The sequence below is a fragment of the Poecilia formosa genome, unplaced genomic scaffold (assembly GCF_000485575.1).
Source record: "Poecilia formosa unplaced genomic scaffold, Poecilia_formosa-5.1.2 Scaffold177, whole genome shotgun sequence".
Taxonomy (NCBI): domain Eukaryota; kingdom Metazoa; phylum Chordata; class Actinopteri; order Cyprinodontiformes; family Poeciliidae; genus Poecilia; species Poecilia formosa.
The window spans coordinates 263280-286261 of NW_006800116.1; the positions used below are offsets into that span (position 1 = coordinate 263280).

Genomic DNA, 22982 nt, shown 5'->3' on the forward strand with positions numbered 1-22982 from the left:
AAACATGAGAACCAGGTTTTATTTTCAGCTGCGTACTGTTACATGTTTCAACAAAGTATAAAACAAGCACATTTTCTCAGAGTCACACTTCTGATGCTGGGTTCTACTTGTCTATGGATTACAATGACATATGTGTCATCTATTCATGCAGTGATACCTGTCTATGCCACTCATTGGGATATTTAGTGAGCAAGACTTCACCCTGGTATACAAAACTTTTACACATCGATAATTTTAAAACCTTTCTTTATGCCATTACAAATGAAAATCCGCAAGGTTTGCCATTCTACTCAGTCCCCCTTCACTCAAATACCCCTAAAAAACATCAAGTGCAACAACTGCCTTAATTTGAAACCTATTTAGGATCTTATTTAGTGTAAAATAAAGCTGCTGAATGTGACCAAGTCCCAAAACTGAGAAGCCATTTTTAATATAATAAAAATTAATAAAAATTTAATTTGATATAAAATTGTAGAACTTGTTCGTACTGTGACTCGACTACAATTCATCCAGGTGAGAATTGTAGTTTTGTTTTATTTGTTCATAAAACAAATTAAAATGCAGAAATAAATAGAGAAATCTGACATCTTGTACAGAAAAATATGTTTAGTTCAGTAACCCTGTACAAAAAAAGCTATAAATAGTCAGCCCAATATAAAAATATCATAAACTGTAATAACAGGCAAATTAAATAAAATACATAATTATGTCCATATAGATAAAAAGCCACAAAAAGTCTTAAATCAACAGAATACAAGGAATGAAATGCAAATCAGGCAATAAAAGCAACCCCAAAAAGATCTAAACATTTTCTGTGCCCCAGGGGAAAACTTTAGCTTTCTGTCTGAACACCTCAGGAAAAGATTATTTTATTAATTTGGACCAAAGGAACACAAGCTAGGAATACCAGGACACTCATTTCCTCCTCTTTTTAAATTCAGTAACATGAACAGAGGATTTCTCCAAAGAAACACCAAACTCCGTAATACCTTTACATAGGGTATTACCTTAACGTAAAATCCTAATACCCTAAAAAATATCATTCTTTGTTTTGCAGATAACAGTATTTGTCTCTTTCAGCTGATGATGGGATTGTCAAGGATTGTCTCAAAATTATAACAAGATTAAGTAACTGCATCTTGTGAAGCACTGACTTCAACTTCTGTAGAGAAATCTGTCAGGATGTCTAGTGAGAGCCAGGAGTGGCATTTCAAGGACTCATAATCATCATTTCCATCCATTGTTTACATCTGGATTTACAGTGTCTGACTTCTTCTGGTGCAGAATTATGATGCAATGTCTCACATCAATGACCTAAAATCAGGCAAAAAAGGTGACTCAGTCACCCTAGAAGGTGACTGAGTCTTTTCTGTGGTGGCTTCTAGCTTTGGAACATCCTGCCTCTGGAAATCAGAGCTAACCGAACAGTAGACTAATTAAAATACTTGCTAAAATCAAATACATTTTATTTAGCTTCCAGGTGAGTAAGACATCTGTGTTTGTATTTAGCTAGTGTGTTGATCTTTTATCATGTAATGGGCTTTGGTTAACTGTAGTTGTTTTCAGATCTGTTCTAGAAGTAAAGCCGACTTGACCTCAGCTGAAATACAAGTTAAACCTTAAAGTGTGAATCTTCTAACGAACAGGACAAACACAAACAAATCATACAAATGTCTCACCACAGCGTCCAGGAACTTGACGCAGCGTCTCAGCTCTGGTCGGGTATCACAGAACTGTCTGAACAGTAACCGTCCGATGGGCTGCCGCTCACACAAGCTGCTGTAGTCTTTCTCTGCACAAACACAAAAAGGGATGAAGGTTACAAACAACTCAGAACACATCATGCACACTTTCACCAATATCTTGTTGAAAATGATAGATGGCTAGGATTTCTTACTGTAGCAAAAATCCAACATAATCAATACAAATATAAATGGAAAGCATTGTTGACACTCAAAGAGAAACTTCACATTTCATGATTTTTCTAGAAAAGTCTTTATGGCTGATAGTAGTTGCAGATGGTATAAACCAGTTGTTGGTGAGCCTGTCACAACGAGTGATATTAGTTCACTGACTCAAACCCCAACAATCAGTGCATTGTGATTTTAAAACATAAACATATTTAGTCAGCAAAATGGTGCTTGTGGCTCAGTTTGTGTGTGACTCTGTAAAGGTTTCTATTCAAACCATGTTTTCTCAACTGGACTATCTCTCAAGGTGGTGTTGATCAACAGTTCTCTTGACTTTCTGAAGTTTCTTTAGATTTTATTTTCTTGTAGACCTTGACTGATTTTAAGTCTTCTGTCCAGTTCTAGTAGATTTCAGACATGTTTTTCTAGGATTTTTGGAGAAACTAGACTGCTGTGTGACATAAGAAGTAAATGTTTTCGGCCTAAGCATGTAGGATGTTGTGTTTCTCTAATCTAAAAATACCAGATATTGGTTAGCACAGGAAATTATTTTGAGTTAGGGCTATTTTTAGACTCTAAGTTTCAAATGTAGTCCAAACAGAGATGTAAATACCATAGGTTAGTTTGTCCCATATGTTCGCCCATTTGTCCATTCCTTTTTTTTTCGTATCTGACATGTTTTCTCATTTCCTTCTCTACACAAATCCACACTGAAGCCTAAAAACAAAAAAAATATATAAAAAGTTTCCATGACATTCATTCGAGTCTTCCTTTTTCCTCTTATGTTTTTTTTTTCAAAATCATCCAATAAGCCACCATTTATTAAACTTAACAAGCATTCAATGTTCCTGCATGTGAGACCGAAGGTGTATGCAAACATTATCACAGATCTATGCAAATATATCACATCTGTTATACAGCAGATCCTATCTGAGTCCCGTTTCACCACAATGCTGATAACTTTACATATTGCAAGTTTGGTGGTTTGAATTATGCTCATTTTCTTTTACCCATTTGGGTGTCAGATAACAACCTCTGTTAAGGAACTTAATGCTTCCAAAATACCAGATGTCGATTTTGTAAAACCAATCAATTAAAAAAATCTGGAATTTATTAGAAAAACACAACTTAAACTCAAAAAAAGATAGCATTTTAGTTTACGAAACAAATAATGATCAATTTTTCCATTTGTTTTGCTATTTTTTTTAATATGGAAAAACATTTTCTTGTGCTCCAACACCCTCAAAACAGCATATTGGTTGATGCACTGCACAGGTGAACTAGTTATTATTTCCTGTTTCAACCCAGAAAGGTTGACTGTCTTGCAACTTAAACACAAACTGGATGTCGACAGCTAAGCACACTGCAAATCTTATTGATAACAGTAACTCCTGTAGATGAATGATACATCTACAGGAGAACTAAAATACTATCCTTTATTGAGTTTAAGTTGTATTTGTCTAATAAATTCCAGATTTTTTAAGTCTTTCTAGATTTCAAATGAATGAAATTCCCAGGGTTTTGTGTTTGGACCAGCATGTTCTGCTCTTATTATTTATATATGTGGAATGCATATAATTATTTACCTACTATGTAGATGATACTCATCTAAGCTAATCCATAAAATTAACAAAGCTAATCATCAGATAAAGTACAACAAATCTTGACTGTCTTTTAGTCACTGGAGTACCTGGAATCTATTTGTCTCATAGATTTCTCCTTATTTTTCTAAACCCCTGGTTTCTGATTCCCGTCCTTTAGGGCCAGTGTCCTGGGTCTTTTAGATGAACCAAAACTGGTACCACTGTTCTAAACATAGAGTTATCGTTCATGCCTCTGGAAATCATAATAATGATGCACTGGATGTGTGGACGTTCAGCTATAAGATCTTTGTTTTTTTTCTTAATGCACATATGATACTCAACAACACTTATAAAGTAAACAGATAATCTGGAATACTAAATTGCTTAGCTATATCACAACTCCATATCACAAATCTAGACTAGAAGTTTTGTTTCAGGTCTTTGGAGCTTGTTATGGGGTTCCACTAGGTTTTGAACTTTGCCACATCTTCACAAAATATCTAAATTCGTTGAATCTCATAACATTGTAGATTTTCCTTCCTTGTTTGCAGTTTTCAATAGACGAACTAGTCAACTAGTCTATAGGAAATATAACTAGTCTGTTAGGAACATCATCCAACATCCTGTCTTGTGGTTTGGAGCACAAAACCTCCTCTAAATCGTCTTTAAAGGGAAACTGGATAGAATCTGGTAAGTCTTGTCAAGTCTTGAAATTTAGAGGACAAGCAAGGAGCAAAACCTTTGAAAATAAAGGAAGAACTGCAACTAGTCTCTGAAGCAGACACAATTATTCACCTGTAATCTCACACATTGTTTCATAGGAACTTTATTTTTGTTGTTGAAAGTCAGGTTGTTTGGTTCATGCGTGTTGGACTAAACATCAAGGAGAAAAAGATTTGCATTTGAGATGCAGACAGATGCAAAGCAGCAAAACATATTTTACTCACAAATAAATGTTTCAGTGAGGACCATCCCTTCCCACAAAGCAGCTTAAATATATCTCTGCAATCTATATCTCACAGCTCTAACGAAAATCCAACAATAGGGAGAAAACCCTACTTCAATACTTTTTCCATACAATAAAGTAAAGAAAACACTCAATTCTGTCAGGTTTATTTCATCTTTTAAACAAAATACACGCAGCTGAATACAGGGTCTTTAAAATCCATCTATAATTTACAAATCAATGGGGAATCAATAATCTCAAAAGCAATCTTAAAATGAAGCCCCATTATGAACATTATAAAGGAAAAAAATTACGTAATTAGTAATTAGTCATGCTGAGTACATGAGTTCTTTGGTGTTCCGTTTTTCATAACTTTGCATTTCTGGACCAGAGCTGAGATTTCTTCAGTTCGTCTTGGTATTATTTGTTGTGTTGGTTTCATTTTATGCAGTTCTCTTGTATCACATCTGTTTCATGACTTGTTTTTGTTGGATTTGATTTCTCGCGTCTGAACATAATGAGTTAATCATCACACCTGTTTCATTCTAGTCATTTAGAACCTTTTGTTCTTCTTTGGTCATAGACTCCATTTTGTGAATAGGTTTCAATGATCTAGTCAAATTCAAGTCCTTCTTGATAACCACTCATATAAATCCTGAATAGTTGCATCTAGGAACTCAGCTGTTTTATTAAGGGTTCTAACATAAAATAATTAAGGAATGCAAAGATGTTTAGCATAATTCTTATCTGATCACAAATATTTGGCTAAACCTTTCCCATCATTTTAGCTTTTGTTTCTTCTTTTTAATTTGTAAAACAAATACAGAAACAAGAGTCATCACTGCTGCTCATCTGAGCTCAGATGAGTGTTTAAACAGGCCCCAGAAGGCTGGACTTCTGAATTGGCATTTTGATACATTTACGAGTTTTTCACACAATTGAAATGTTCAGTTTTTGCAATTTTTATATTTTACATGTACATCTTGTAATGCCACACATCACTAGAGTTAATCTAGAGTTAAACTCTAATAAACATTTTACGTCATCCTATCCCAAGATTTATTGCCAGAGATTTTAGTTCTTCTAAAATTTCTGCAACTTATAGAAAATTAAGTTACGAATTTATTAAGAATGTCAGTTTTATTAAATATATTCACACACTAAGTGAAACATTATGTGATTAAATACACACAGACTGATGTTAAGCCTCTATTTCTGTTACTTATGATCTTCTGCTTACAGCTAATGAAAAACTGAAAATAGAATATTACATCAAATTGTACTAATTAAAACAGTCTGAATGTAAAGTATGTTCAATACCTGCTTATGCGTCCTTTTTAAAAAAAAAAAATTATTTAGTCTATTAGTTAAGTTTGACAATGTGAAATGTTGCCTATCCCTGAAAATCGCTATAGCAACCAGCGACTCAGCATGTTTTCTAGGTCTCCTTTCTTATAAATAATCCATCCCAGTTTCTATAAAGTCTTCAGACATGCTCATTCCAAACTTCAATAATTAAAGTTCATTAAACCTTTAAAGACATACTTGCTGAGAAATGACTTTGAAACTGTTGTTTGAATTTTTTATCATGTGAAACATTATGGAAGCAGTTCAGAATTTGTAATTCTTGTTTTTTATTGAATTAACTTTCTTGTCGATGATATAAAAATAACCTTAGATGCCACTGAAAAGGCTTGACGGTGGGTAAATGTTAGGAATCTGCAACATCATTTCTCCCTCTCTCCCTGATGCAGTCATTAAATAAAACTCAGCTGGAGAATCACTTTCATTTCTTTCCTGAAGCATCTTCTGAGTCATTTTCCCTCAATGATCTTATAACTTGTGTTTATCCAAATAAAGTCTTGTTTTCTCTCTCTCTGCTGTTTTCTGCTCTAGTTGTCTTCATCCTCTTTGTTCTCCTCTCCTTTCTCTAATTATCACTCATTCCTTCCACCTTCGTCCTGTTGCAAAGTGAGCTGAAAGGTCAACCAGAAAGGAAGCAAAGGCTAGAGAAACAATGACAGTCTGAGAAGAACCCGGGAAATTAAACAGAAAGCCAAAAACTGCTGAATACATGGATGGTTAACCAGAAAATCTGTGCAACTCTAACATTTTTAGTTAACAGTCGACTTCGCTCTATATAATTCCATAAACTATGTTGTTTTTCCTCATAATTAGCTTTGGTATACATCATAAAGATGCTCAGTCGGTCCCACATTAACTCCTCATGCATGAAATATGACATTCATTGGTTCTGGAATATGGATTCCAGAACCACAAATAGATAGCCGTTTGTGGTTTCTCAAAAGATCAGTGGAGGTGTGATGTTCACAAAAAGAAGCTCCAGAATTGGAAGAACCAATACAGAGTTCAAACAAAGAGGCTGCTGTCCAGCACCTGTTGGCTCTGAGGGCCTCATGGTCTCCACAGTGAATGATATGATGCCAGTTGTTTGAAATCAGATCAAGGCTTTTGCAGTTCCTCTCTTATGTAAATCAATTTAGAGAATCTGCTGGGCACATAAAAGCTTTCTGCAGCTCAAATGGACCAAAGGACTGAACCTAAAAGCTCTTAGGGGTGAAGTGGATTTTATTTTATTTACCTCGACGATCAAATGACCTGCAAACGCCGACACAATGTTCATGTTTGAGTTTTCTCATTAAAAATTAAAAATAAGGCACAACATTTTGAATTTAAGGGAAATTTACTTAATTAACTAATGCCTAGTTCATACCAGTCAGCCAATTTTAAAAAATGTGAGAGGTGATAAAAAATCTTTGCTACAACAGGTTTGGTCCTGTGTGGTGTCAAGTCACATGGCAATTACAACACACCACACACAATCCAGTTTCACTCACAAACATTCAACTGTCACACAGGAAATGTCTCAAAACCTCTAGAGACCAAAAGTGAGTTCCAACTAAACAAAAGAAGCAACGGTGATGGTTCGTGATGAATATTCAGCAAAAAATCTCTGACGTCCATCAGACTTTCTGGTGCGCTATGGCAGTTGTTTTGTCTTCTGTATTTTGGATTCCCCTCCATGTCTCCGGATGGCTACACATCACATTCGACAGGCTGCGTTCTCATTGGTCCTCAGAACAACACACACACACGGCAATATCGCCCAAGACAATCCAACATGTTTAAATGTTGTTTAAGAAGAGAACCTAATAAAATACATAGCAGGTCAGGTTTTTTGTAGTGGTGTTTGAAAACTGAACTGTACTTTGTTTTAATCCACTATACCAGGGGTGCCCAATACGTCGATCGCAATCGACCAGTCGATCGCAATCGACCGGTCGATCTCGGCAGATGACAATCTGAACGCCACCAGGACGCTGAGAGCAGCACTTCCTCTTTTGACGGGCTTATCAAAAATATTCACTAAGATCCTAAACGTTTGTAGCTTCATTAAAAAAGAATAATTATTAAAAAAAAAAAAAAATCAACGAACCGTGTTAAAATTAATAATCTCAGTAATTATTGTTTGAACAAGGTGTTGCGCAATTCAGTGCGTTTCGGTCCCATTAACAGAAAAAAAAAGGGGAAAAAAGGCGACTCAAAGACCGACTGACGAGCAGAGCAGGAGTTTAAATTAGCTACTCAACCACTGCTGTGTTCATGAGAGGCTTATTCATAATCGAGATATAATTATCAAGCCTGGAAACCTGAATGCTGTGTTTTTAGCATAATCTCTGCTCGGCTTGCGGGCCCAGGCGGTTGCCACGGCAACAGGTGTGCTTAAACTACAAAGAGACAGAAAGTAAAAAGGTAGGAGTGGTTTTGATTTGATCGTCATTTCGGGTTGTTTTACCTTTGTTTACCTTTGCTGTGGCTCATCACACCCGCTGTAGTTTCTGAACGTTCAATAAACGACAAACTTGGACTAATTACCTCATTCGTTTGGGAGCATACATCACAACAAACATCAAATAGGACAAATATATTTCATTAAGTTTTAACAAATTCTACCGCAATAATTATGTGAAATTAAATTAATTATATCCCGACTTCAGAAGATTTGCCTTTACCTTTTCTGGGCTCTTTGGTTAGTTTCTCATATTGAGGTCATCAAACCAAATTTCAGATCTACCATGACTGACTGACACCTGCTGGCCTCAGGTTTGCAACCAGCTTCTGACTGAGAAACCAGTAACCTGCTCCCAGTGTCAGAATCTTACTGAGGAAGAAACTGCGTTAGGTTTTCTGTCACTTTATTATTTCTGCTATAACTGATGTATATTCGCATACAAAATAAGTCAATAGAGTTTAATTTGTAATTTTTATGTCTTTATGTCATGAGGTAGATCTCAGGCGGCTGGTGAGAGAAAAAGTAGATCTTGATCTCAAAAAGTTTGGGCACCCCTGCACTATACTGTATAGTTCACTAGAAATGGTTCCAGTTAAACAGTAAAATCTGTCATTGGGAAGTTGGTTAAAATGGAAGTAGTGTACAACGGCTGTGTACAGAAGCTAATGTTTTTGTTGGTATGCTAAGACTACTGTCCACAGATGGACTTTGAGCCTTCTTAAATTTTGCAGTGAAGCAGAGCAGTAAAATAGACAAGTACTACATTAACATTTTGCCATTCTCTTCATTAAAAATGCAGAGCATATATAGTTTTTGTACTAGGTTGGTCAAACTAGCCGTCCAAGGAAGCTGAACCTAATGTTTGGATTTTGGAGTTAATATTCATGATGAAAAAACTGATTATTTTTCCATTTTCTGTTTCTTTTAGTCTTGTTAAAATCACCAAATTACTATCTTAAAATTGTGTCACTTTAGTTCACAGAGGTTTGCTTGCTGACCAAGCAGGCTGATGCTAATGTTTGCATGCTTTCCTCAAAATTTGGTCAACAATTTCAGAAAAATAAAACACATCTAATAAAAATGTAGGATATCAATAGTCCATGTTATCAATCATACTGGTGATTTGTGGCAGTCCTGGAGCTTTGGGGGTGAAGAATCATAGTTCAAATGAGACCCAGATTAAAACCAGGCCTGATCAACTTGTAAGATTTCAGCTCAGTGGTGTCCAAAGTTGGTCCTCGAGGGCCGGCATCCTGCATGTTTTAGTTCTCTCCCTGGTGGTAGTAACAACCTTTTCAGCTTGACAATGTTCCTCTCAGGCCTTTAATGAGCCATCATTTGATCCAGGTGCATTAAACCAGGGAGAGACCTAAAACATGCAGGATGCCGGGCCTCGAGGACCAACTTTGGACACCACTGTTTTAGTTCCTATGGTTGTTTGTGTTACTTTACCCTTTGCTTATTTTAAGTCAAAATAGTTTTTCTTTGTTTTTTGGCCAATAACTTTTCTCCTCAGGTTACAGTTAGCTATAACTCAGGAAGGCCCTCAGGAAGGAGTGAGACCAGCAGATCTTTGATCAAACTTAAACCTTTAACATTTTTCATAACACTCTCTCTTAGTTTCAGTAGTAGAATTATTGTTTGTTTTATTGTCTTCATGCATGTCTAACTTAGTAAATCAGAAGAAACTAGATCTTATTATTTCCTCCTTGGCAGTTTCACACGTGCAGTGAATTTCCTGCACGGGTTTTGAATCTCAGAGCAAAATCTGGCTTTCTCTCATTTTCTGTCTCTATAAACAAAATCAACTCCATGTTTTGACACAAGATAATCAAATTACATTCTGAAGAAACTAAAGATCTGTTTTCATAAAGTTACAGTCCTGTTTTTTTTATTTTTTTAGAAATGTGGCTGAAGTTCCTAGTTTAAACCTAGTTTAAAATCTGAGCCACAAGATGTTTCTTAACAAAGGAAGAAAAGCTGTGGCACAGCAGGAACAAGACATCATTGTGCAACAAATAGAAGTAGGCTATTGCTTTTAGGCCGATATGTTTTAATCTGTGATTGCAAGATGATGGCAGAAAAGAACAAGTTGTTTCTGATTAACAAAGAAGTCATTTTTCTGCAAATCTACCTGATTCTTGTTGCATTTAAAATATTGACAACTTCTGGTAATTTACTTGTGCACAACCTTTTCATGTGAAAGACTGGTTTCTATCTCCGAGACTAGTCATTCGAAAACACGTTTTTGTTTCGTTTTTTTTTTTTTCTTTCACAGCTACAACTTCCTGCCTCTGTGAGAACGAGTTCAAGTTAACTCATTCAAATTAGAGCTTGCAGCATATTAATAAAAACCTTCTGGAGGAAAAGCTGCAAAGGGATCTTGTCTGCCTTATTTGTTTAGTTTTTTTCCTCAACTAAATAGAAAAATAATTAGAAAACTTGACAGTTTCTCAGTTATTTTGACTACGCTCATGTCAGAATGAAGCTAAGACCCGCTTTACTGTACGTAGCGGTATCTAATATGTAACAAAAGCTCCTGCTTTCTGGTTACAAACCTTAAGACCTTTATTGAAGTTCTTTAATTCCTTCAGTAAGCCTTGTAAAAAAGACTTTAGATCTTGTTTGTGTAGAAGATGAACAAGTACAGTACAGAAAATAATATTTTCTCCCAGATTTAATTGAACTATTGTCTATCTGTCGCCACAGTAATCCTCGAGGCAAACCAGTTTTATCACAGGTCATAATCTGCCTCACCTTCCTGCTTCTTCTTCCTCCCAACAATAAGGCCTGTGTGTTTGCTCTGTTGCTTTAGGTGTTATGTATGGTTATATACGGCAAACCAAATGAAACCCCAAAGCTAGGAAAACAAATGAAGAGGAACTCTCCTGTGATGGGCGTCACAGTTCACACCATCCTAACATCATATGTTCTTTAGGAGAGGTAACAACACACCATGGGGCAAATATTCCCATACGTACTGTTTGGATTAACATGTTAGAGATAAACCTCGATGAACAGCAGCATAATCTCAGAAGGTAGAGGTAAATCTAAAAATACTGGTTAATAATTTTGTGAACACTCACTAAATGCTAAATGAAAATGATTGCAAAGACTCTGTTTACACCTCATTTCTACAGCTACAGCATCCTGCAGTTCAAGCATACTTAAAGGAATAAATCTCTTCAGAACAAGCTTAAAAATAAAAACAGAGGAACAAGGCCATCAGTATGTGGTATACAAGTTTATCACTGGAACTGTTTAAATAAATGTGAACCGGAGACAGAAATAGAGAAACAAGTGACCCTGATGATGTTTATTTCTTCAAAAAACAGCCCAAGGAGCTCAAACCAACAGCTTCCTCAGAAGAAACTCAATCCTCTCTTTGTTTTACCAACAACAAACCTCCTGAACATAAAGACCGAATTCCAGAGAACAGGGGTAACAACAGCTTCTGATGCCAGTGACTTACCATATATGACATAAATTCAAACACAAACCAAGTGAGGCTTTTCAGCAGAAAACACAGAATATTTATTCTGTTTTCTTTTTTTTATTTTCCTCACTCCCAGTTTTTATGGGGCTTTGTACTGGATAAAGCTTATTAAAATTATTTTGGATCAATGTTATTTGGTTCTATGTTTCACCACTTAGCAAAAAACTCTTTCTGGACTTTTCACTGCTGCGCTAGTTACTACTACATGTAATAGATTACTGCTACCACATTCAGAGGCTCAGAGGAACGATAGTTATTTGGAATGAGTGTTTGCTGTAGGAATATATGACTATATGCAGTTCCTTCAAATTACCAAAAAAGAAAAAAAGAAATGGTCCCATACATGTTTCTGCACTGGAATATAAGAATACATTATTTTGAAAAGTCGTCTGTGGCTAAAACATGTTTATTTTAAGAAGTAAATATTTTGATCAATATTTACTAACATCACAAACTACTATGACAAAATGTGTTCTTGTCTGAAGATTAGACTAACTACAACGCTCTAAGATATACCTTATCCTGCATGTCAATACAATCTTCTGTCAGCACGTGGCAGAATTTCAGTGTTTAGTGTGAAGTTTACTCCAAACTAACAGAGGACACACGCCCATTCACAGATTTACCTTCTAGTGAATTATTCTGTGGAATGTTACTCCAAATTATTTACGGAAAGCCAAGATATTTCAGGATGTTTTTGTAGATCACAACTAAAATATTTTTAAAGAAAATGCAGCTTGAGAAGCTGAAATATCAACTGGACATGGGTTTGAGTGGAAAAGACTGTTCCTCCAGTTTTCCACATTTCAGAAATTCACTCAAAATCAACAGATGCCTAAATTGTTTTGAGCTATTTCTTTCTTCTGCTACCCTGCTGCTTCATTCTTGCTTGATGCCAACTCATAGTGTGTGATCGAGATGGTGAGTAAGGAAAAAACTCTTGTTAACTTGAGGAGTTATTAGCTTTAGACAGATTAGCTGTTAGCTTCAGGAGCTGATAACTTGAATCTGAGCTGTTAGCTTCAGTGAAGCCTTTAGTTCTAGGAGTCGTTAGTTGGACCCTGGGTAGCAGTTAGTTTAAAAGCCATTAGCTGGACTGTAAAAAGCAGCTATCCTGCCTAAGATGGTTAGCTGGTTACATGCAGTAACCGGCTTTTTTTGTATGTTATAAAGAAAGCAACTTTGCAAAGGCAGCAGTCTGCTTCCTCTTTCTGCTGTGCCCACAGTTTCCTCTGTGGTATCTTTTAAAGACGTTTTTCGTGTCTTAGAGCATGAATTCAGTGTCGGTGTGCAGATTATCACTGAATGGGCCAAAAGTTGGCGTAGAAGCAGGTTGTTGAGGACCAGTTTTTAGCTGAAACCTCTGTCAAAGCTAAAATCCTAATTTCTGTCTGTCAAAGTTTGACTCAGTTCCTCTAAGACTGCACTGCTTTCAAGTTTGATTTGAGTTTATGCCTGACAGATTCATAAAGCAGAGCTGCCTGTAAAGTAGTAACACCTCAAGAATGTTGTTTCCATTTTGTCACAATGCAACCACAAACTTTAACCTAATTTACTGAGATTTTGTGTGATTGACCAATACAGGGAAGTTAATGACTGTAAAGCGGCAGGACAATAATGCATATTTTTGAGTTGTTCTATTTAACACCACATATGGACGAGTCATAAATCTGATTTTTGTGGGGATGAAAATATCTGAATATCTGTTCAGACTGCCATGAAAAAGTCAGATATAGGTTGCATATCTGATTGATCACATTTGGTTGCTCTGTGGATGTAGCTTAACACAAAATGTTTTTTTTTTTATCCAGAAGGAATTTGGATGTAATTACAGAGAATTTGGAGAATCTAGAACCACTACAAGGGGTCCCATGTTGTGGAATTATGTGTGAAGAAATTGAGTTATCAGGCAGTAACCAAACCAACCAATAGTCAACAACAACAATGTGGAACACCACAACCTGGTAGTGCTTTCTAATGTGTCGGCAAGCAATTCTGTCTACTGAGACTTCACTGACTGTTTTGATTGACTGTTGGATGTTTTGGTGCAGTAGGCCTGTTTTGGATCTGATAAAAGGTCATTTTCAGGTTTCAGAGGCATTCGACTCAACTGGCACATAAGGAGGACAGAGATGAAGAGCCCTGCAGGGTAAGATGCAGACAGGGAAGACCAGGCCAGCTTTACCTGTGGTCTGTCGCAACTCCTCGCACAAACTTATGTGGGGGAACTGCAGCATCTGCTTCCATTTCTTGCTTTTTCCTTTTCTGTTGCCCCCACCTCCTAAGAAGAAAAAACAAACAAAACATAAAAATGGTTATTTTTTAACTGAACACAATAAAAATGATGAAAATGGAGACAAAAAGTACACTTTCACTTCTAAGCTTCCCACCAAGCACTAGTATTTAGGTTAAAGAAAAGCATCCTTGTAGCTCAGGCATTAAATCTGAAGAAATAGTAGCTTAAAAGTGATTATACTTCATTTCTCAATTTATATGCTTTGCATTAGTCACAAAAATAATTTAATTCATTTTTATATATTTCCTCTAAATCTTTAAACTGAAAACATCATAACAATACAGATTAATGACATAAACATGTCTGACACCGATCTGCTATAATGGCATTAAATATGAGTAACTGTCATGAATATACATACAGTTGAACTCAACATTTTTCATACTCTTTGTAGATGCAGACTTAGATTTAAAACACATTTTGTATTTTATCAACATATTTGATAAAGTTTATGGTGATGACAAAGAGGTCATTGAATCTTAAAGACTTGAAGCTAGAAACATGCCATTAGAAGAACTCTTTGATTGTTGAGAAAGGTATAAAGTATTTTTGATGATCTGTCATTTTTGTGACAATGTAAATAAAAACGTTTTTACTCGCCACAAAGCATTGGAAAACCCCAAACATACACTGAACAGAAATACAGTGAATTTCATGTTTTTTTTTCTGTCTAACATAACTCCAAATTGTTCTCAGAAAACCTAAATATTTGATGATTTTTTTCACAGTGTGGAAAGAAATGCAGTAAAGAAACAGAAGCCACAGCAACAGAACACGGCCAGGGATACTTTCAATAAAAGGAAAAAAACAAATACATCAGATAAATTAATATTTACAATAACTCTGACAATTACTTCTTTCAAGAAAGAGACAAAGCTAAAAATAGAAGCACTGGGCCAGGGGTACTTTCAACAACAAATACAAAAAGACAGTGCAGTGAACTCTCGCATATTCATGTTTCAATATTCGTAGATTTTTCTGTGGAACACCAGTTCAAATTATTTTAGATAATTTTGTGGGGAATATCTAAAATATTTGAAAGAAAATGCAGCTTGAGAAGCTAAAATACCTAGCTACAATGCTACCTGACACACTATTGCCCGTAGTTTGCAAAGCAGCCAATCTAGGAGCGGCAATTATTTTCTTTAGTGCTGAATGGCTGAACCTCTAACGGCAATAAAGAAGATGATAGCTCCAGAGGTACAGTGGAAAAGGTTTCCACTGTATCAATGCATACTAAGGAATATTTGGTCCTTGAACTATTAAAACAAGCAGCAACATGCATTTTAGACAGATCTCAAGTATTTGAGGATTTCAGCTATTTACTGAATTGGTATTCCACAATAAAAATTCTGTTTTTTGATATTTGAGAATAAAATTGCAATTTTTATTCTAAAAAGTACATTTTTAAAATGTTTTGATATTTTCTAATTACTGTTTTATTTTTATTCTAATGCCCTTTATTTTGTTTCTTGTGTCTGAACTATTACATTTTAAAAAGTTGCATTTTATATTTTGTGTGATATCTAATCTAATATAATTTAGAACAAAAATGTTGACGATAACTCCCTCTTAATGCTGTTTGTCCTTAAGGAGGCAAGAAAGTTTTGAACAATTAATTTCCAAAGCACAACACAATAAAGATATGAATTTGTAGCGTTTTTTTTTTTAAAAAATCTCAATCTTTAATAAATGTTAGTTTTACAGAAAGAGGTGTTTTTTATCTTTTGGTTAATAGCTTTTAGGTCACAAGATCAATTGTTACTTTCAGGCTTCCGGTGCATCTTAGCTTGTGACGAGGTTTAAACTGTGGTAGCCCTCCAGGCGATGAATGGCCTGAAACACGGTGGGAACCAGAGAAGACAGAGGAAGTTCCTGTCCTTTCTGTGTTGATGTTCTGACTGTGACTCGTTTTACAGCGTTTCTGGTGCAAGTTCACTCACCACAAAGCAAGAAGCGGGACATGAGCTGACATGACGCTTGCTGTGCTACTTCAGTTTTGAGAGGGTTTCAAGTCTCTGCAGGCTCATTTTGTTTTGGTGAGATTAAAAGGAAGCAGCCAAGATTTTACATTTTAAGGCTCTTCTAGTTTTATTCTCTATGTCTTATTTTCAACTAATTTTTTTTTTTTTTTGCAGCAGCAGCAGCAGCAACTTCAAGGCATGTTTATTTCAGCACTTCTCTGATGTGGAGAGAAATCAACCCAACGCTCCATGATTTGGGTATTCAAATACTACAAAGCAGCTGCTGTGCTTACGAAAATCAATTATTGTCATAGATACACTGCAAGCAAGATGTTTGGTGCATGTGTCCAGGAAACAGAAGATAATATCAGTCACAGATAAGCTGATTGGTGAATAATGCCTGCTGTGTGCTCAAGTGACAATGTAAATGAAGACAAACGTGGGGCAAAGTCAGCCTGGCATGAAGACTGAGATCAGCCACAAACACAAAGTTTCACATAAGTTTAAAAAATAATAATTAGAGGTATAGCTGTCTGCTTGGTCAATATTATATCAATATTATTAAGTACAGGGACGATATGGCTAAACAATTACAAAACGAATGGTTTGCAAAACCCCAACTCTCTGCAGGTTTAAGTTAACTCATGCACTCACTGCCTTTTGTGCCTTTGTGATGTTTCCCTGCTGCCACACTTTAATAAGTAGGTGATCAACAGACTTCTCGTTTTCATGCTGAGAAGGCATTGAAAACATAAAGACACACTTCATTTCAAACTTTTCTAAATAATTATAATAGATTCCTTCAATTTTAATTTGATTTATTAAGGTCAATGTTATTTAATATGACATTTGCTGTGAAATGGCACTGTATAAATAAACTGACATGAGTCTAATTTGACAGATTTGTCCTTTTTTACTACCACTTGGTAGCAGAACACTTGTTTAACATCATATAGTCATATTGGTTTGATCTAAAATATATTATTTGTAGAAATTGCATACCTTAGACATATAAATTGGCCTTCCAACTTTCCAGCTGATGACCACAGATGTTAAAACACAAAAAGGAAATCAGAAGTTTCAAATAATTGCTATTTTTGCCAGGGACACCACGCACAGATACAAAATTTTGAGCTGGTATAATGGCAATATATTGCCATTATGTCAAATATTTACCAATATGTCTTACCAATATATTTCTCAACACAAACGGCAACAGGATTGAAATAAACATCGATTATTAATATCAACCCAGTTTTACTTATCAGACCAATACTGATAAGTTAGGAAATGACTGATACAGATGTTGATGCTGATAGATTGTGCGCCTCTATTTTTTGTCTTCTTGTCCCACAGTGTTAATGATAACCAAAAAGATTGTACTAGCTATCAGGATGGCCATCTATGATCACAAAAGGATCATAAAGGAATAGAATATAATGACATTTTGGCTCTAATCTTCTCCTAACATGTTTTGTTTTTCTCTTTTTCTCTTTGCTTGAAAAAAGTAACATCTTGCAGATGTAATGAAATGGTAGTTTTAATAGGTTGCCTTGGTACAGCATTTAGTTAGTTAACCATGTAAGAGTATACACAGTGATCCCCCTATCAAAAAAAACGATTTTTCTGATTGTCCATCAAAAACAAAAAGCAGAAAACTATCAAACAGCAACAAGTGTTTGATAGCTATCAAAGTGTTGCAAATAGCTTTAGTTTAGACCCTAAATCCACACAAAGGGAGTTCTTTGAAGATGTTTTGTTTTGAGAAAAACTACAAGAGCTGCCAATAGCATCCTAGCAGCTAATGTTGAGTTGGTAAATGTTTAGGTGGATGATTTAGCTGATTAGTAGCTCATCTACGAATATACAATTACCTGAGACTCTCACAAATAGGCGGGGGTCCACTGTATGTTACAAGGTACATCACACTTTATCTGAGTGATGTAGTTTTTATTTTGTATGTAAAATAGAGTTTTTACAAATTGTGTTCCTCAAGTCTGAAAAATGGGAACATATTTCCAAAATTATTATTATTATATGGTTATTTGGTCAATTTTATTTAGCTGTACTAATTACCAAACTTGGTTTTTGGATTGAAAGGTGTTGACCCCTGTTCTTTGAGGAAAATGTTTGCATATTTTTGAGTCCTATGGTTGATTTTGTAAACAACCTTAGGCCTTATCTACATTTTTCTTTACATTGTTTGTTCAATTATAGTTGCACCCTATAAGGTAAAACAGTTTCACCCTGGACTTACCCCATCAGGATAAGAGCTCTTTATTACATATTCCCATTTCTAACATGTGACTATACTTTCATTTTATACAAAAATGGCCACTTTTTTTTCTTCTTACCAAAACTAAAATACTTGAAGATTGTGCTTAACTGTCAAACATCTGCAGCCGTTATCTAATGTTTTTAAGTGTTTTCTTGCCCTGATATTGAAAGCTTTCACAGCCAGAGAGCAGAAATGTGAGTAACCAGAAATCATGAAGCGTGATACGAACCCTGAAGGCGTTGATGTTTTCAGTTGTGGCTTCATGTGTGCCTTCCTGTGAGCCGTCGCAACAGAGGTTTCCTTTGTGTCTGTGGTCTCAGTTCAACGTGATACATTATCTAAAGAATTGCCAGCAGTAGGGAGCTTTTTTTTTAAGTCAATCTCATTTAAGAGGATGTGGTCGGCAGCATGGTAAGACAGTAGAAAGTACAACACTGTCAAGACCTCTCCAGTCCATAACTTTTCGAGTCCAACAAATACAAATGTGTTTTTGGTGTCTAATAATAACTTTCTTTTGGCTGAAATGGGAACCCCGTAACTTTCTCTGTAAACACTTCCTCCAACTGTTTGTTTGGGCAAAAGCCTCCAGGAAATGAATATTATTTTATGCAGAGATGGCAAAAATGCAATAATCATAACTCCCTTGTACGATTTTACAATGAATAAAGAGAATAAAGAGAAGGTGGCTCGTTTGGAAATAGTAAGAAACAGGAGGTATAACTCGCATGCATTTTAGAAAACTCAAAATGTTTTGAATGTTTGTGGTCATTCTGGGTCAAATCAGTTACTCATAGCCCCATTTTGTACCCACGCATTACCATTTTGTGCCTTCTTCCTTCCATTTTGTACCCAAGTAAATTCATAATGTTATTGGTACATTTTGGAAATAAATAGACTATTCCTCACCTATAGTTTACGCCCTGTAACCTATTATTTTCTCCCCAGATACAACCAAAATAGCTCTAAGTGGCCTCTTCTTGCTAAGTTTTATTTATTTAATCAAATTTTCTACTTTCTATAAGTAGAAAGTAGAATGTCACTTAAATTACAATTTATCAGGTACAAAATGGTGAAATTGCAATCAAACGTCCTAAAATGTTCTGTATGGTATATAAAAACAACGTTTGATGCATCTTTGAGCTGTTGTTCAGGTGAAGTATATGCATTCTTATCAAAATGAATAAAAAGGCATGCAAACAATGTGTCTAAGACACATGAAAAGTCAAAGGTTTTTGGTCCTCCTTGCTTTCCATAGACTCTGTGGTTGGTATGAATTGATGCATAGTCAGTTCGAAACTTCCGGTGGCAGAATGCTACATTTCATACCAGCAAAGTTAGATGCAGAACTGTCATTTCATGCCATTGTTGTTTTGGCAAAGTAGTGAAATGACCAACATCTGGTACAAAGGGTCCATGTGAGCAACACATTGAAGACATGCAAAGACAAGTTTTGAGTTGACCAGGCTTTCCATAGTCCTCCATTTGGATACAAATTGATGCCGGTAGGAAACATCCTGAGACAAATATCTATTCAACTTACTTGGTTGAATACCAAAAAAGTCAGGCGTCTTTGTGTCTGTGGAGATGAAAAACTCTGAACAAACATAATGATCAGCAACTTTTAGGCAAGTGAAAAAATGGTTCTTTCATTGGCATCTGAACAGTCAATATTTACAGTTCTATAGTGACAAATGATGTTTTTACAAACTTTGAAGCTAACTTTTTTGTGCTTGCACCTGTGCAGACTGACCAGATGGCAGGCTAATTCATTAGAAAAAGTGTTATAAACATGACAATGTTACTTTATGACAAAAAAAAACATTTTCACTGTTTATCCAAATGGTTCTGCTATTTTTTGTCAGTGAAGTGACATCATCAGTCCAGCAGAAATCAGTCATGTCTGAATTGCTGACTGGTCATTATAAAATAGAGATCAGTCAGTGGATAAATACAGTGGATACCATGTATTTATGGATTTTTCTGTACAAAGTAAATGCAAATTATTTGCAGAAAATGTGTCTATTTTTTTTATTTTTTTAGAAGAGGACATCTAAAATATTCAAAAGAAAACGCTATTAGATTTTAGCGGTTGTAGGATGTCTCTTTTGACATTGTTGAAAGACTACTAGCCATTTCTAGACTCATGCATTTGTTTTGTTTGTAGTTACCCAGAATGTAGTAAACTTCCTGCTTTTGCAGCGGCCTCCGGTCTGCTTGGCATCCACACATGCAGTCAAACTGCAACAAAGTTCACTTCAACCAAACTCAGACCTATGTTTTTTTATTCGGGCCAGAATTAACTTTTTTGGTCTGTGTCAAACTTTGATTGTGCATTCACACCTCTCCAAATGAACTGGACTTTCTAGGCAAACAAACTGGAGTTTGATTAAAATCAACTAAACAGGGTTGGTGTGAATGCAACCTAAACCTATAGCTGAAAAAACAGCTTAACAGGATCATCAAGAGCTTCAAGGTGAAGAAGGCTTCAGGATGTACAAGAGTATCCAGCAAACGGTAGAACCATCTTCTGCCAAATCAGGTTGCCACCACTGCAAACATCAGTGGTGCATCTGTAAACAAACTGAGACAACAACTTTTGGACAAGAAAAGTGTCAAACACAGACAACGTCTTCAGGATTCAAAAAAATGGAGCTCAGAAGATAGGTGAAAAGTTATTGTCTCTGATGAATCCTCCTTCTGACTATGTCCAGAGAATAGATGGACGCTACCATGACGACTCAGGTGTGAAGCTGCCTTAGCTTCCTGCCCAAAAACACTGCTATGAATAAAGATTTAGATTGAATCATCCTCCAGAGTCAATTTCTTCCAACAATCCAGTCAATTTCTTCCAACAATCCAGTCAATTTCTTCCAACAATTTGATAAAAATTGCTATATTTTTTGCATAACTGAGCACAAGGTGAAGATCTTAACAAAGTGGCACAAAGATGAGAACCATGTCTGGGAGAGAGGAAACAAAAGACACTGGGTAGTTTTCAGGCCAGACAAACTCTGACTTTCAGCCTCATTAAAAAGGACAGAAGCTCTGTTTTTGCCTCCCATTTTGCCCTTTGTGTTCGCGTGCTTCATCAGACCGCTGAGCCCATTTCCCTTTTTCCATGCCACACAAGAAACATTCCCACATTTGCAATCTGCTGCTGTAAAGAGCCAAATCTTTGCAACAGTTTTCTTACTTCCTGTGTGGTTTCTGCATTATCAAAGGTCAACGGTGCCTCTTTAGAGACAAAAAAAACTACAAAACAAACAGCTGATTAAACGAGCAGTGTTTAAATTTCATAAGTAAAGATGGATGGAGTCATTTTGAAATTAGATTAAGGAACAGTTATTGGCTTTTGCCCTCGACGATGGCAGCACATAACCCTAAAAAGAAGCATTTGCATTTTATTTGCATTTAGTATTTGTTTGGTTCCTTGTTGTGAAGTCTATAATATTTAACACCTTATAAAAACACCATATTTATAAGGTGTTTTTATAAGTCGGTCATATAGTGGTGGACTATATGAGAGTATAGTCCATTTTATGAGACCAATCCACTGAGTTTTTTGTCATACATTTTAGTGAGCACTGACTGTGTTTATGACTGAAATACAGGATTTGAAACAAAAATGTATTTATTTAATTTTAATAAAACAGTATTTTTTTTATTTTTTTCAGAAAAACTAAGTAAAACTCAGATCAGTCATTTTTTTCTTGACCCTTCAGGATGAATTACAAGCAAAAACTGCTCCTGTCATCTCTGTGTTTTCTTTCTTGCAGAAAATACCCCTGGGCCAGAGCTTTTACTTAGCTTTGTTTCTTTTAAAAACGTTTATAGAGACATTGCTGGTACTAAATTTATATTCTTTTGTTGTTGTTGTTGTTGTTTGTCATTGAAAGTAACCTTGGCCCAGTCCTCCTTAGTTTTGTTTATTATAAAAACATTTATAGATCTTTTGCTGGTACTAAATTAGTATATTCTTGTTTAGTTTTGGTGATAGAAAGCATCTCTGCCACAGTGCTTCTCTTTAGAAGTTTAAAAAAAAATGATGGAGCCTATAAGTGCTAAATTAGTATATTCTCTTTTTCTTTCAAATAGAAAGTACCACTGGCCAGTGCGTATCTTTGCTTCTCTTTTGTTAAATGGCTATGAAGCTATTGCTGGTACATTTTTTGTATATTCTTTTTGCTTTTGTCATAGAAGGTACCCATAGTTCAGCGCTTCTCTTTAATTGTCTCTTTCTTTTTAAAAAAAAACATGGATGGAGATATTACTGTTATTAAATTAGTTAATCTTTGTTTGTTGTCATAGAAAGTACCCCTAACCCCGTGCTTCTCGTTTTAGCAACTCGTTCTTGAAAGAAGTTGTAAAAATTATCCATCGCTCAGGGTTTGTGTGTTTGCTGCATCTCCTTTCTAAAGGGAGTCATTGATGAAGCCATTAGGGTTTTTCCCTCTTTCTTTATAGAAAGTGCTCTGGACCAGTTCTATTTATCTGTCCATCCTAGTTGATTTTCCACAGTTTTGTTAATTTATTATCTTCAATTATTTTATATCTTTCTTCAAATGTAAGATGTTCAAAAGGGAAAACAGCTTAAAAATTAAACTAAACACTTAGCATATATATATACAAGACCTAAGGTGTAGGTTGTGCAAGGAGGCCTCTGAGACAGTCCAGCACATAACAGCAGGGTGCAAG

General features: G+C 35.6%; 1 protein-coding gene across 1 annotated transcript in view; it reads right to left on the reverse strand.

The window, feature by feature from the left end:
* grk6 (G protein-coupled receptor kinase 6) overlaps nt 1–22982 on the reverse strand; it is a 59068-nt gene that overhangs the window by 32268 nt on the left and 3818 nt on the right. The window contains exons 2-3 of the mRNA XM_007565485.2: nt 13935–14030; nt 1680–1792 (exon numbers count right to left, since the gene is read on the reverse strand). Of these exons, the coding sequence (XP_007565547.1) occupies nt 1680–1792; nt 13935–14030 (209 nt within the window). The remainder of the gene's footprint in view (nt 1–1679; nt 1793–13934; nt 14031–22982) is intronic.